Genomic DNA, 14336 nt, shown 5'->3' on the forward strand with positions numbered 1-14336 from the left:
TAGTGGCAGATTTGCAGGTCAAATGCAACGATTTTCTGATTGATTATTATTTATTTACAGGAATCATGAGGAATGGCAAATTACTGATGTAACATTAGTTGTAATTATACCAGATAAGGGTCAAATAGTATTATTTATCATGAAATAAGTTGTTCAAAGAAACTGAATTGCATTTTCTTTTCTTCGAAATTAACAGTTGACGATGCCATATTTTACGAAGTTGGCCTCTCTTTCGGGCAGCCAGCGAGGAACCATGACGCACTTTCCGTCAAGACGGGGCATTTTCTAAAAAAAATTAGATATTTTCTTGCAGTTGTAAAAGAATAGCCGTGATCATAAGGCCTCTTATTACCTTGAGCGGATAGTAACCGAGCAGACTGGCGTCCATATCATAATCAAGAGATCCTGGTCCGTCACCGGCATTCTCTGTATTCAAGATGGAGTTCACAGTGTGGTCCTCTCGCTGCGAGCCTGGAATATTGCTGCCTGGGACAGTGTACGCAGATGGAAGGCCTGCTTCTTCTAGGTATTTCAAGCACCCATTGACGTAGTAGTCGTCGTTGTTCGGCTGGATGTATCGAGATCCTCCTCCGTGAAGGTACTGAGACTCTACTCCGGCTGGTTCATTTGCCATGTACGGACTGCTAGAGTCAATTCCTCGGACATTTGAAGCTTTAGATTGCAATGATCGTGGGTTAAGACCATTTCGGAGTCCCGAGAACTGATACTTTTCATCTTTCGCTTCCTGACGCCAGAGAGCAGTGTCCTCCTGACCAGCAAAGGCCTTGAGTTTCTCGTCCAATTCCGGATAATGTGCCGCTCCTTCGATTTCGAGCATTACGTCCGCCATGCATTTGGCGAATTTAGCATATGCACCAAAGCCCTTGATCTCAATAGCTTCCTCGGCGCCTGGGAAACGCACAGCATCTTCAGCAGAGTCAACAATCTTGAAACCATTTCCGACAGAACCACTGTGCTCGGGCACCTTGCACTTGAGTGTATCTTCTTCGGCCTTTGGCTTGCAGAATCGACCACGGATGTCTGGAATATCAAGCCGTGTGTATTGGCCAGGGGAAAGAATTGGTGATTCCGCACAGCGATATCCGACCTCGTAGTTTTCAGCAACCCAAGAGTTGAAAGTTGAAAGCTTTGGTTCAAACTTGTCCATGACCCAGACGACGTGTTCTGGTTTCAAGTAGTACATGTTATTCATTGGAGGAAGGGCTGAACGGGATGATCGACGAAGGATAGATTTGTTTGCGCGTGGGATGATAGCAGATGCAGACATTGGGTTAGGAGAAGTATTTCTTCGCTTACGGGCAGCAGTCGTACCGTTGACTGGGCATTTGCAGGAGGCAGAGTTCACGCATCCTCGTGGACAGAAGGGCTCGTACGTGCTCATAGTGGAGAAGCCACCTTTGATCAAAATTCGTTTATTGAACTGTTCGACAACTTCAGCGGGATCCATTTTCATGTTGTTATTTGCGTCGTGGCGATGTTCAATGTCGAGCATGTTATCAATGTTGGAGAGAAGACAATCATTATCTTCGCATCCAGCGAGATTCTCGAAATACTCCATAGAGTAGTCATCGATATTGGTACTCTTTGGGAAGAGGAAGCGGCTGAATTTCATGTTGAAGAACATTTTGTACGAGCCATCTTCGTTGAGTTTGAAGTCTGAGTTGCTTCGTTTGCACTCGAGGAAAGAATCGGAAGCGATGATGTCAGTCAATCGAGCATCAGTGAGTCGGTCTGCTCCTCGAACAGTTCGCTGGACACGGAGAGCAGCAAAAACGAGACAAGGATCGTCACTCCTTGCTCCTTCAGTTTCGTCAAAGATCGGTAAATTCTCGAAATTACGGGATCTTGCCATGTAAAGCCGTCGGTTCTCTCTGAGAGCTGTAGCTTCAGCTAATTCCTGATTGAAATGGCTCTCGAAAATAGGTTCAGCAGCGTTGAACCTTTCAGTCCAGTATTCAGCTCGAGCTTCACGGTCGACAGAAGCGAAGTAATCCTTGAAGTCATCGGGGAAGGCTTTAAACAGCTCGAGAACGTTAGCTCGCTTTTCCATCCATCTAGCTGCTTTCTTTGCATTGACTTTTAAAATCTCGGCTGCTGAGTCGATGGGCTCATTTCTTGGTTTCACGCATACATCGCTCTCACTGTTTCGGCATGGTCTGTCTTCAAGCTTGCCGTAATCAACGAGGCAGCAGTCGGTGACGTAGTCGGGAACAGGAGTGGATTCCTTGCCTGAGCCGATTCCATGTGGATCCGGGTGCTTTTCAGGCTTTCCGTCTTGCAGTTTCTTTCCGTAAAGGTAATCAGTATTGATTGTATTTCCTCCAAGTCCTCGAGCAGACAAGACATCGAAACCATCTTCACGTGGGTTGTCAGCGGCCTGGAATGATCCTTGCTCGCGCATTGACTCCCAAACATCGACATTGTACTCAGAATTACAAAGTTGTCGCTCACCCGGATTGATATTCAAGTCCCAGAGCTCGTAGAAATGATCTTTTTGACACATCCATCGCTGGTTGTCAGTGTGATTCTTTGGCAAATTCTTTCGTTCCATGACCAAATTCGAAAGATAAGGGTTCTCCATGTCTTCAGTGTAAACTGGAGCCCAAGTGCAGTGCTGGTAGAGTTCTTGATCTTGCCAGTTCTCAGGCTTTTCCTTGTCGGTTTTGCCGCCATTCGGATCACGTGGCCATTCGGCTTCGTTGTTCGGTCGAAGATGCTGAGCGTTTGGTCCAGTTCGTCGATCCTTTGGTGGATTCCATCGAACAAGCTTGTATCGACCCATTCGAAGCGAAATATCACCAAGTTTACCACCGAAAATCTCAGCTGGACGTCGATGGAACTTGCCAGTGTTTTTCGATTCGTCAGAAGCCTTGAAAGCGTCGAGGAAGGAATGAGAGTCTTCTGCCATGCAGCCATCGAATCCGAGGACGAGGCCAGTCTTTTCTTCGAGCGTGAGGAACTGATGATACATGTGGACAGATTCAAGTCCTCGTCGGAAGTCTCGTCGCTCATCATCGGACATGGTGTCCCATGGACCGACATAGCTTGAGGATCCATCTTCGTTGGTCCGGTAGAAGAGGTTATTGATAGCGTGTCGTCCACCAGTTATCTCAGTCATATCCTCCTTGGTCGATCCTGGCAAGATTCTGCTGAAACAGTAACCCTCTGGGCAGTCTTTTTCAATGGGCTTGCAATGGCAGATTCCGAGATTGTGTGCTTTCCATGGTTCGAGAGTTCGATGGTAGCAGATATCTGAAATGGTTTTGTTGAAGTCCGGATTGTTCTCGTTCGTCCAATTGTCGCAAGGACAGTCTTCATCATCTGAAGTGCACTTGGTCCTCAACGTCTCGATCGACCAAAAAGCGTTTTTATCGTTGACGATCAGGTCGGGGAATTTGGAGGCTTCAGCGTGCACCCAAGCTTGTTCACGTTTAATTTCGGCCAAAGATCGGTTCTGAAAATAATTCTTGATTGGAATGCACTTGATTCCGCGAGCCACGAAAATAAGAGTTAAAACAATCTTTCGTAAGTAGCGGAATGAGTGTTTTTCTAAGAAATCTCGTCGGATTTATTTTTCAATTTTAAAGCTGATTGAAGCAATTCTTACCTTCTTGTTTGTTCTGATCGGCGGGTTAGTGGTATCAAAAGAATAGCTGCACTTTTCCGCAGACGGAAGTGGGTACTTGATCATATCGGCAAAAGTAGCAAAGAGATCCAATTGACCAACAGGAAGATCATAGTTTGAACCCCAAAGAGACTGGTCAGTTCCCTTCGGCCACCAGACTAAGAATGGAACTCTGTGACCGCCTTCGAAGACAGAAGCCTTCTTTCCACGAAGTGTTCCAAATCTCACATGTCCCTGGAAATCCTGGTTCGCAAATCCCGAGCCATCTGGGCCATTGTCAGAAGTGAACATGACAAAAGTATTATCCGCAATGTTGAGATCTTCGAGCGTTTTCATGAGCATACCAATTCGATCATCAAACTCGCGGATCTGCTCTCCAGCTTTTCCAATGAATCCACCTGGCCTGGCGTAGTCGTATTCTTCAATATGCGAGAATGGGCGATGAGGAGCACGGAAAGCAAGATACATGAAGAAGGGCTGGTTCTTTTCGGCGATGTGGTGTTTTGCTTCGACGAAGTTTTTGCTCGCCTCTTCGTGGAAGTTTTTCATCACTTCACGAGAATCAAAAGATGGTTGAGTTCTTGGCGAATTGAATCCATATCCTCCGTATTTCTTCGTGTGTGCCCACTCCCAAAGCTTGAAGCGCGCTCGCTGATCGTCGGTATAAGTTTTCAGGCCGTTTTCAGGATTAAGAGGTCCTTAATTCGTTGATTAGTTTTGTTTGCTTCAAGTTGATTTCAAATTAGATCAACAGAAAACGTGAGTGCCTGTGATAACTTAATGTAACCACAAGTCCGGTCTTCTCTCTCTAATCACTGCTACTTTGAAGGGCGGCGGGTTAAGGATGCACAGGTGCTGCGATTAGCGAAATTAACTTACCGTCAGGTTCGATTCCTTGGTACTGGAGGAAAGCATCTGCGACCCGATCCACGAACGCCTTGGCCTCTGCCTTGGAATGAAAGTGACGTGGCTTTCCTTCCGCGCCATAAGGTGCCTCGATGATGTCAGCTGAGTTCGCTGAGTAGATGAATTTGTACATGTTGGAGCTGAACTCGTAGTTCTCCCGCAACTGCTGGAACTCGGTGGCATTTAGATTCGGCCGGATTATTTCCTGATCCATGGACTTAATGTTACCGCGCACAACGAATTTCATCGCGACTGCGGGATTAAACGACGTATTGCCTTGCTGAGGCTGTGGACGGAGGTTAACCGAAGTGTCTCGTTTTCGCCGATCGTCACATTTCAACTCGATGTCTCGGATGAGATCGATTCGTGCAAGCATGTTCGCGACCAAATCCATGATGTATGACTCGACTTCTCGTCTTCGCTCGTTCTTTTCTTTCGATGTTGCTCCTCGATTGGCGTAGTTTTTGAAGAATCGGACGGTGAAAGTTGGATCGATCTAAAATATCAAATAAACGAAGTGATGCTAGCGCGAAATTTTACCTTTTTAAACTCTCCTCCATCGTGATCTGGCCATGGACCCATCACGTTTATCATGGAGTCGGCAATTTCTTGCTCAGTTCGTTTTCTCGAAGAAAGAAGGGAGTTGTTCTCGACGACGATTCTCTCGACAAATTGGAATTTGTTGAGCCTAGATACATGTTAATAATTTGACAGTCATTGATATATCATTCGCAATCGTTAAATATTGCATTGAAATAATTTTTACTTACGCAACAGTCTCATTTCTAGTCATAGTGAAGAACGAAGCCTCGAGTGCTTGAAGCATGTCTCCAAATGTTTCATCGTTGAAAAACTGCACAAGCTCATCTGGCCTGTTATTTTTCGCAGTTCTAAGGGTGTCTTCCAGGCTATCGAACCAGTCACACTGACTAACTTCTTCAGGCTCGCTGCACTGGTTCTCTTCAGAAAGATCAGAGCACGGTTCTCCAGTTGTTCGTTCAACAGTGAGTTTTGTGTAACGATCAAGAATTGGGTAGCCAGCTCCAGACCAGGGGCGGAAGCTTTCGCCCTGGAAATGCTTGAATAAACCACTTCGTCCGATGATGTACTGCATGTTCTTCGAGATCCAATCATCGCGAACTTGAATTTCAATGTTAAAAATCGCTCTTATCGCCCAAAAACTGACAAATTTCCATGTTCAACCAAACTTACTTCTTAGATTGTCGTTGTACATATGCGCATCATCTCGAATATCAACATAGATGCCATAAGATCGAAGAGACTCAATATTGTAATCGTCTCTGAAGAAAGCAGCTCCTGGGTAGCAGCAGTAGGAGAAACTGTTGAAGCCAGTATCGTAGCCCCACTTGAGAACACCTTCTTGGAGAGCGAAGTTCTAATTTTTAATTATTTTCGAGCCGAAGTTAGGGTTAGGGTTAGAAGTTGAGAAAGAGAGAGCTAAGTTACCTTGTAGTCTGTGTTGTCAGGATCGCAGAATCCCTGTCTGCTTGGGCAAGAGGTATCTTGAATTTCCTGATATTTCGCATCGTCTCCTCGGTTCACTGCTTGGGCCATACATTCGTCGACGCAAGAAGCATACAGTGCCGCGTTGAACCGTTTCGGCAAACATCTCCAGCTCTCTTCGCAATCGTTTCTAAGCAAAACATCCGCGCCGAACCAGCATACTCGCTGAGCGACATTGCCCATTGCCTCTCCGTCTTCACCGATATCCATGTACATGTAATCGTTGACGGCTGGATCGTAAGCGCCTCCATTGTAGACAAGTCGCTAAATTAGCATAAAACCCAAGTCGGAGGAAAAAAGAGGAATACCTGGAAGTCACTGGCCTGTCGACGTCTTCGTCTCTCTTCATTTGCTTCTTCATCGCCGAATTCATCACTCTGCGTTACTCGGCATTCAGTGTAGTGGTCGATCGAGAAGATCTTGGTGATCTTGGCTTCTGTAGGCTGAGCCTTTCCAACGAGGTAGGTCCTGTAGCCTGCGCGCTTGAACATCTGCGGGATAATCTTTCGCCCGTGTTCCAAATACATCGGTTTGTAGTGATAGTCGCCTCTTCTCCAGCTGTGACGGCCCGTCATCAAACAGTAGCGGCTGGGAGCGCATCGAGCAGTGCAACTGTGGCCATCTCGGAAGTTGATTCCCTTCGAGACCAGCCGATCCAAATTCGGCGTCGGAATTAGCTACAAATAATGCTGCAATTTTACAATTTAGAAAATAGCCACGAACATGGGCGGAAATGGACACACGATTAGGTTCATATCGTGGCTTTTTGTTACGGATTCGGCAGGCTGACGTAAGTATCTACTTCACTTTCTAATTTTGTCATTCCATTTATTATGGCAAAATACAAGTTTAGGTTAAATTTTTCAGGCACCGCAAATTTTGAAACAATAAACATTTAAATCTAGGCCGAATTATGAGAAAAAATCGAAATTGCCGAAGAAAAGACGGTTCACCCTAATTATGTCGCGAATGTCGTGAATGTCGTGAATCTCGTGAATGTCCTAGCCAAAAAAAATATTACGATATACTGTATAATATAATATAGTATATTAAATATACAGTATATTATATGTATATCATATACATTCACGACATTAACGACATTCACGACAAAGTCAGGGAGTCCCCAAAAGCCAGCTAATTTATATTTACAATTTATAGTTAGGATTAAAGTAAGGGTTACTTTATGAGTTTATTCTTACCTTTGAAGGATTATTGACAGAAAGATCAGCCCAACTCATGTCGTCCGTGTTGATGACAATGACATTCGGGCAGTTGACGTCGTCCTGCTGGCCGAGTTCTCTGTGAGCTCCGCAGGAATTGACTCCTCGGACCCAGTTGTTCTCTCTCTCTGTATCGGTCTGAGCGAATTCCCAGTAGTCAGAATTGAAAACGTTCATTTTTCTGTTGTAAATTCTGTTGCCATCGGCGTCGGTGAAATTAGTAGCGACCTCGTTGGTGTCGAACTCTTCGCTGAATCGCTCGACCCAGTCGGCTACTTCGAAGCTGTCTGGAACAAAGAACGCATTTCCCGGCTGGCTTTTGACGAAGAACTTCAGGTCGACTGGCGATTTCTCTTTGCGCGGCTCATAGTTGCCATTCTCCTTGGAGTTTCCGCCCCATCTGTTGTTCGGAACGTGGACTGGTCCTTTTTGATCAGGAAAGTCAGCCGAAGCCCAACGATTCTCTCCTTCGGCACTGGCGAATGCCAGCAGGGGCACAAACGACCCCTTCATAATTTTTCAGCTTTTCTCTTGACGGAGAAAAAAAGACTGAGAATTTGGCGCTCCGAAGATCGCGCATTCAAAATCGTGAATTCGGGAAGAGGGCGCTCGAGCGGAGCGTCGCTGCGCATCGAAAAATCACTAGAAATGAAGATTTTTTTTCGATGATTCCGAGTTTTTTCTTGGTACTTTTAAAGAATCGATAATTTTGATTTCTTTAACAATCAATGAAAAAATTTTATGAGACGAAAAAGAGTATTTTAGTTGAATAAAATAGATAACATGAATCTTTTAGGTTATAATCTTGATAAGATCAATCATAGGGTTAGGATTAGGGTTAGGCTTGACTCGGAAGCCTGTGCGGAAAACCTGAGTCAGGGTCTGAAGGATCTTCAATAAACTGACGCGCAGCGGCTTTTACTAAACAAAGCCGCGTAGCGGCTTTTCATTAGTGATCCTTCAGATCCTGACTCAAGTTTTCTTCACAGGTTGTTAGGGATAGGGTTAGGGTGAGAGACTGTAAAAATAAAATTTTCTTTTCTCTCTCTCTTTTTTTTTGGTTGGTTAGAAGATAGGCAAAGAAATCTATAAGCTCTTATGCTCCAGCGTGAAGTAATCTACCGCCAAGAATTAAGATTAGTACTGTCACATTTTCTGAAACACTTTTTATGTCATCTCAAATGTTCCTCATCGTTTGTCGTTTTAAAAACTTGTGTTCTCATGCATTTTGAGTATTTAGAATTCGTCCAGAGCAAGTTCGAGAAAATCCCACTTGTTCGAGCTGGGAGAAAAGAATGCTCCGTAAAATTCTTGTAAAGTTATTAGCACACCAGTTCTGCGGGCTGCCACATCTGAGAGGAAATTTTTACACAGCTGGGATTTATCGAGAGTTCATTTTCCAGTCGAAGTTCAAAGAAAAAACAAGCTTTTTTCATGTAACAGTACTAGTTGGGCTCGGCAACCTGTGTAAAAAACCTGAGTCAGGGTGTGAAAGTACTTTGATGAAAAGCCGCTACGCGGCTTATAATTAAAGACGTTTCAGATGCTGAATCAGGTTTTCTACGCAGGCTTCCGAGCTCAAATTTGAATGGAGCATTGAGCAAGTTGAAGTGCTTAAAAAGAAGAAGACGCAGCGACGTGGGAGACGAGGGCATTCTAACGAGCTAGGAACATCAGCGCTTTTCACCTGCTTCGCGAGGACAGGACTCTCGATAATGAAAATATGGATTTTTGTGGCTGGCGAGCACGTGCTGAATATTTCACAACTCCGGGAACGCTTCAGTGAGAGTGTTACGGCACGCTTACAGATTTCGAGATTAATTCATTCAGAGCTTGTTTGATTTTGTCTAACTTCCCTTTTTTTATGAAGATTGAATCCAATAATTAGATTTTAATGATCTTTTAAACCCTGACTCAGGCTTTCTACACAGGTCGCCGAGCCCAGTTGTCGAGTGCAGGTTAGGGTTTGAGCCTTACATGTGGTTTGACTTATCTAAAAAAATAAGGGACAGACGTCTTTTAGAAAGCGCGTTTGTTGCGAGTAACAAGGCGATCAGGAATTCGAAAATAATCAGAACATGACCCAAAACTCAATCCTTCGTTCCAGCGGTTCAAATCAGCTCCTCTCTCTCATATTCTTACAAATTTTTAAGAAAAACTGCCAATAACACGTTAACGCTTGAACGCATATTGCGCAGATTTCTGCGCAGAGCACCTTCCAAGCTCGATAACTCAACTTTTACTTTATCAAAATTTAAAATGAACACCCACTTTTCGGACTCTTTTTCGATGAGGAATCTAAATCTGTCATCAAAAAAATTTTGTGGCCTCAGGTTAAAATTTTGGCTTCAGAGCGAAAATTTCCGTCCCTTTTAAATTCTCGAAATTTTCCTTATAAACTGATTCTTTTTTGACGAAATCTGCTAATTTTATTTTAGTAAAAATAAATCTAAAAGGTATCAAAATGACGATATATTTAAAACTATATCATCTTTTGTATAACAATCGATAAAACTTGAGAAAATGGCATTTTTTAGGTAATACTTGAAATCACTTGTTTTCGCGAGGTTAAGGTTAGGGTTAGGATTTTAAACTATAATTAGCTTCTTCGCAAGCGTCTGAGCTTCATTTTGGTAGATTCGGTTTTTTCAAATCTCGACCACAATCGTCGCTACAACGCTCCAAAGGTGCTGCGCAGAAATCTGCGCAATATGCGTTCAGCAGGAAAAAAATTTCGTGCGTTCATGCGTTAATAAGGAGAATTCAAATCAGAAAAAGCGCAAGAATTCTAGTGAGAAATTCTTACAGCGCCGTTATCACTCTTTTCTCTCTTTTTAGAAGAAGACAAGTATCCGGCGCTCTTGGCTCTCAAGGAAAAGATTGGCCGCCTAATTGTAATTGCCCAGGATGAAGAGGTTGAACTGCCCAGAAAAAATGAGTTTGGAAACAAAAGCTACGTATGCGGTCAATTTTTGTTTTGCATACGTGTGCTGATGTGGGGTAATAACCCGCGAGTTTAATTTAATAACACGCTCGATTTTGGGATTTTACGAACCCAAAATATTTTTTCCAGGTTTCATCAAAGAACTAGAACGACTTGAAGGAAATTTTTATTCAAATTTTAGACGAGTAGAAGAATTAAAAAAAAAATTTATTTTTTATTATTTAAAATTTTTTTTATTAAAATAAAAAAATTATGATTAATTATTTATTTCGTTAATTGATTATTTTGGCGAAGCCACTTTGCGGCTTTGTCTTAAAAAAAAGCCGGTCTTCAGTCAGGACCTGACTCAGGATTTCTACACAGGTTGCCGAGCCCAGCCGCGAAGTCAATAATTACGTGGCGACAAAACTTCCTCTTTTGCCGTTGAAGTGGGCATCTCAGTGTGAACGGCTGGTATCTCTATTATTATTATTATTAAGGATGATGCGGTATCGGATGCGTTGCATAAGAAAGAAAAGCAAGAAGCACGTGGTGAATGCAGGAGAAACAATCATGTCCACGTCCGACGCTGCATTCGAGCTGCTTTAACCCAATCAGCCAGCTTGAGCGACAAGAACTGCAGAAAAAAATGAAGGGGCATGCAAGTTCCTGCGAGCAAGTATTTACGAATAATTGGGTCATTCTCAGAATTCTTGATTTGCGAGACTTGATTTTGGAATGGCGGAGACATTCTATGTTCGACCAAAACGAATGGCCGTCTGGCTGAATCCGCAAAAGGTCGTTCTCGCGCTAACATCTCGACCACCGCCAGGTTATAATTTAAAAACACTTCTGAGCTCATCGTGGTAATGACGCTAGCGTCGTAAACGATGTTCCAAGTTTGAAATCGTTATTATCTTTTTTCAAATTCGATTTTTCCGAACTTGAAAAAAAGATTTTTAGATCTGGACTCGGCAACCTGTGAAGAAAACCTGCTTCAGGAGTTCTTTGAAGACCCTGACTCAGGTTTTCTACACAGGTTGCCGAGCCCAGACCCTTAACCTAACCCTTGATGCTGAGCACTCTTTTTTTAGCTGTTTAATTTGTTGCAATTGTTGTGCGATTTTTTGAGTTTGCGTTGTTTGCGCATCGCGCCTCACGTTTTATTCGTTTATCTATCCCTCTCGAGCATTTTTAATTCGAGCATGGAGGAAGCCGTGGTCGACACCACCACCACAGCACCGTCTACTGTTCCGCAGGTAGAGAAGAAGGAGCGTGAGAGAAAAGGGAAAATTTCGAGAAATTGAAATCTTATCGCAAAAGTGTCGCCTTTTTTTGGAAAATTTCGAGATGCGGCAATTTAGCACTCGCACTTCACTTGATGGTTTAGAAACAGCGCTGGACTTCCGACTACTGCTGCCCGTGTCGTGGCGAGCACGACCAGATTTCTTGCCTTATTGGCTGCTGTCTCCCTTATTACTACCACGGAAAGCACAATAACAAGCCACTGGATTCTTAAATGAGTTTCTTGAGCTTTGATTAAAAGTAGAGCTCGGGAACCTGGGTAGAAAACCTGAGTCAGGTTCTGAAGGTGGTTAATCCTTACGCGGCTTTTCCTCAAAGTCCCTTCAGAACTAACCTCAAGTTTTCTACACAAGTTTTCGAGCCGAGCAGTAGAGAATCAAGGATAAGTATGAAGGACGTAGCAAAGGATTATCCGCTGCTTGTTGCTGGCTCTTCTCTGCCGACGTGTTGGAATGCGCAGGCTTTGCAGGGGTATGACAATGACCTTGATTATATCGTCGTCAAGAGAACGATCTTAGACATTCTTTCTCGGCCACGGCTGCTGCGGCTGCTGCGGCAATCCCTTCTTCTATATTGGCTTTCCAATAACGATGCTTTTCACATCACTTTTCAAAGCTTGTCTTACTAAAGCGTCGGCTCGGCAACCTGTGTTGAAAACCTGAGTCAGGTCTCTACTGAAAACCCACGAGATCTTTCAGCCCCTGACTCAGGTTTTCAACACAGGTTGCCGAGCCCAGACCAAAGCTACTTATTCCAAAATGGTCGAAGAAAGAAACATTGGCGAAAAAAGCGCCACCACGTGGATGAAACTATTTTTATGCTCCAGAGCCTTTGTTGTTCAAGCACAACTTGATCTGAAAGAGGTAGGAAAATACGAATTTTACGCACGTTCTTTTTTGGCTTGAGAAGGATCCAAGTCGAGCCAGAAGAAGAAACCTATTTAGCTCATAATCGCATGCAAACACTTCCGTTTAGAAAGATACAAAAGGCTTTGGAAAAGCAGAAGTGGTCACGGAACAACCGCAGGACTTCACGAAAGCTGCCACCGATGCAGTCGCCAAGTCCGTTATCGAGCAACTCAATCCTTTTAGTTCTGACAAATGAAATAAAACAAATTCCATTTGCACGCCGCGTGCTCCAGCGCACCACTTCAAGAAAAGCTTTCAAAATACAATTCAAAAATTATGCAATTTATTGAATATTTTTTGACCAAAAATCTTCTTAAAAAATTTCATTTGAATCAATATTATTGAAGTATCTAATTATTATTCAAGTATCTAATAGATACTTGAAGGAAAAATAGGAAATAAATGAATGAAATCAGTTTTTTTTTTATTTTTATTCATTTCTTTCGAATTATCAGTTTTACAGAGGTTGCTTAGAGAATGATGTTGTTCAGTAGAGCTTGATGGCCTGATCGAAATGCTCCTTCATAAGTTCCTGAATCGCGTAAATTGTCTCCTCGATCTCCAATGCAGTCGTCGATCAGTTCAAAGAAAAAATATACAGCGATGCATTTCAACATCGCTATGAAAGTCGCACCAGCAAAAAGAACAATCAATATTATATAAAGTGCATCCATGATGAAATTTTCTTTGCTCTTATTTTTTTGATAAATTCATTTTTCTGACTTCGCTTTTATTTACGAATGCTCTCGAGCACCGACTGTTTATGATATTTCTGAGCTGATTGCTATAATTCTTGATATTCAGCGAAAATAAATGAGAAATTTTTGGAGAGTTTTCAGTGTGATAGAGACAAGTGTTGCTGAGGGGAAAATGTTGTTCAGTAGAGCTTGATGATCTGGTCGTTGGTGAAAGGCTTTCGACAAATTGGACAGGAAGAAAGACGGTTCAAGCAATCGTTGCAAAAGCGATGGCCACAGGGAAGAGTGCATTCTTGACAATCGTTACCATTGAAGACTTGAAAGCAAATCGGGCAAGAAGAGGGGTTTTGCTGTGTCTGTTCTTTTGTATTAACTTCCTGGCTTTTCTGCTTTTCAAAGGAGTTCAGGCGGCTTGGTTCCTGTTGAGCTTTCACTTGTCTCTGATGTTCCACTTTGAGTATTGCTTCTTCTTTCTCTTCGTCTAGTTGATTTTCTTGCCCATCTTCTCTACAGCGCTCGAACAATCCGTAACAACAAGCGATGAGAGTCACGCATACCAAAATTACGAATCCAGTCGTATCTTCGTGTATCACTGGGCTTGCGGTAGTGGAGAAATGAGCCCAATCCCCGTCCATTTCGTAACTCATGGTGAAAGCTTTGCTCTTATTTTGATACTGATTTTATTTTGACTTCCCTAGGGGATGTTCACTTATATTTACGAGAGCTCTTGAGCACCATCTGTTTACGATATTTCTGAGCTGATTGCTTTAATTTTTGATTTTCAACGAAAATAATTGAAAAATTATCCCTTTTACCAAGTGATAATGATCGAATCCAATATGAAATTGCCGAAAATTTTACTGAAATTCGCGGTTATTTGGAATTATTTGGAAAATAAAATTTACTCAATAGAAAACTTGATTCGTATGCGAAAAACTGCTGGACGGCGGTGTTATTTGTTCTAGCGTTGTCGCTCTGCATAATCAAGAAAGGGACTGAATTACTCAGCAGGAAACTCGAAATGCGTGTTGGTTCACTTACACTTAATTATTCAACCGCACAAACAGATTATGAATGAAATGATCGTTCAGGAATTGATGGAATTGCGATGGAACCTTTCAAAATAAGCAAGCAACGCTTCTTCTGAGCAACATCAGTCTTATTTACTTAAGGGGGTCCCCCACGATTTTTACATTTTTCGAA

The 14336-nt window shown here is 42.9% G+C and overlaps 1 protein-coding gene and 1 long non-coding RNA gene across 2 annotated transcripts; one reads left to right on the plus strand and one right to left on the minus strand.

The window, feature by feature from the left end:
• Positions 1–46: 46 nt before the first annotated feature.
• LOC145710617 (uncharacterized) lies at positions 47–7836 on the minus strand. Its single transcript, XM_081788406.1, has 10 exons — positions 7279–7836; positions 6385–6753; positions 6020–6340; positions 5765–5948; positions 5323–5692; positions 5093–5240; positions 4526–5048; positions 3629–4344; positions 353–3475; positions 47–285 (listed from the first exon to the last, which is right to left on the minus strand). The coding sequence occupies exons 1-10, from the start codon at positions 7810–7812 to the stop codon at positions 190–192; spliced, it is 6384 nt and encodes a 2127-aa protein (XP_081644532.1). The 5' UTR covers positions 7813–7836; the 3' UTR covers positions 47–189.
• A 4074-nt stretch (positions 7837–11910) lies between these two features.
• LOC145708054 (uncharacterized) lies at positions 11911–12651 on the plus strand. Its single transcript, XR_014134797.1, has 4 exons — positions 11911–11998; positions 12046–12145; positions 12260–12390; positions 12503–12651. It is a non-coding gene; the product is annotated as an uncharacterized LOC145708054 (long non-coding RNA).
• The last annotated feature ends 1685 nt before the right edge of the window (positions 12652–14336 follow it).

This window comes from Oikopleura dioica, chromosome XSR, assembly GCF_907165135.1.
Source record: "Oikopleura dioica chromosome XSR, OKI2018_I68_1.0, whole genome shotgun sequence".
NCBI lineage: Eukaryota > Metazoa > Chordata > Appendicularia > Copelata > Oikopleuridae > Oikopleura > Oikopleura dioica.

Bases quoted from the DNA above. Each gene is read 5' to 3' on its own strand.
- LOC145710617 (XM_081788406.1), bottom strand. From the start codon at position 7,812: ATGAAGGGGTCGTTTGTGCCCCTGCTGGCATTCGCCAGTGCCGAAGGA. The intron at 5,241-5,322 runs GTAAGTAAAAAT...ACATGTATCTAG, and splicing joins ACTAGAAATGAGACTGTTGC to GCTCAACAAATTCCAATTTG. The intron at 5,049-5,092 runs GTAAAATTTCGC...TTGATATTTTAG, and splicing joins ATGGAGGAGAGTTTAAAAAG to ATCGATCCAACTTTCACCGT.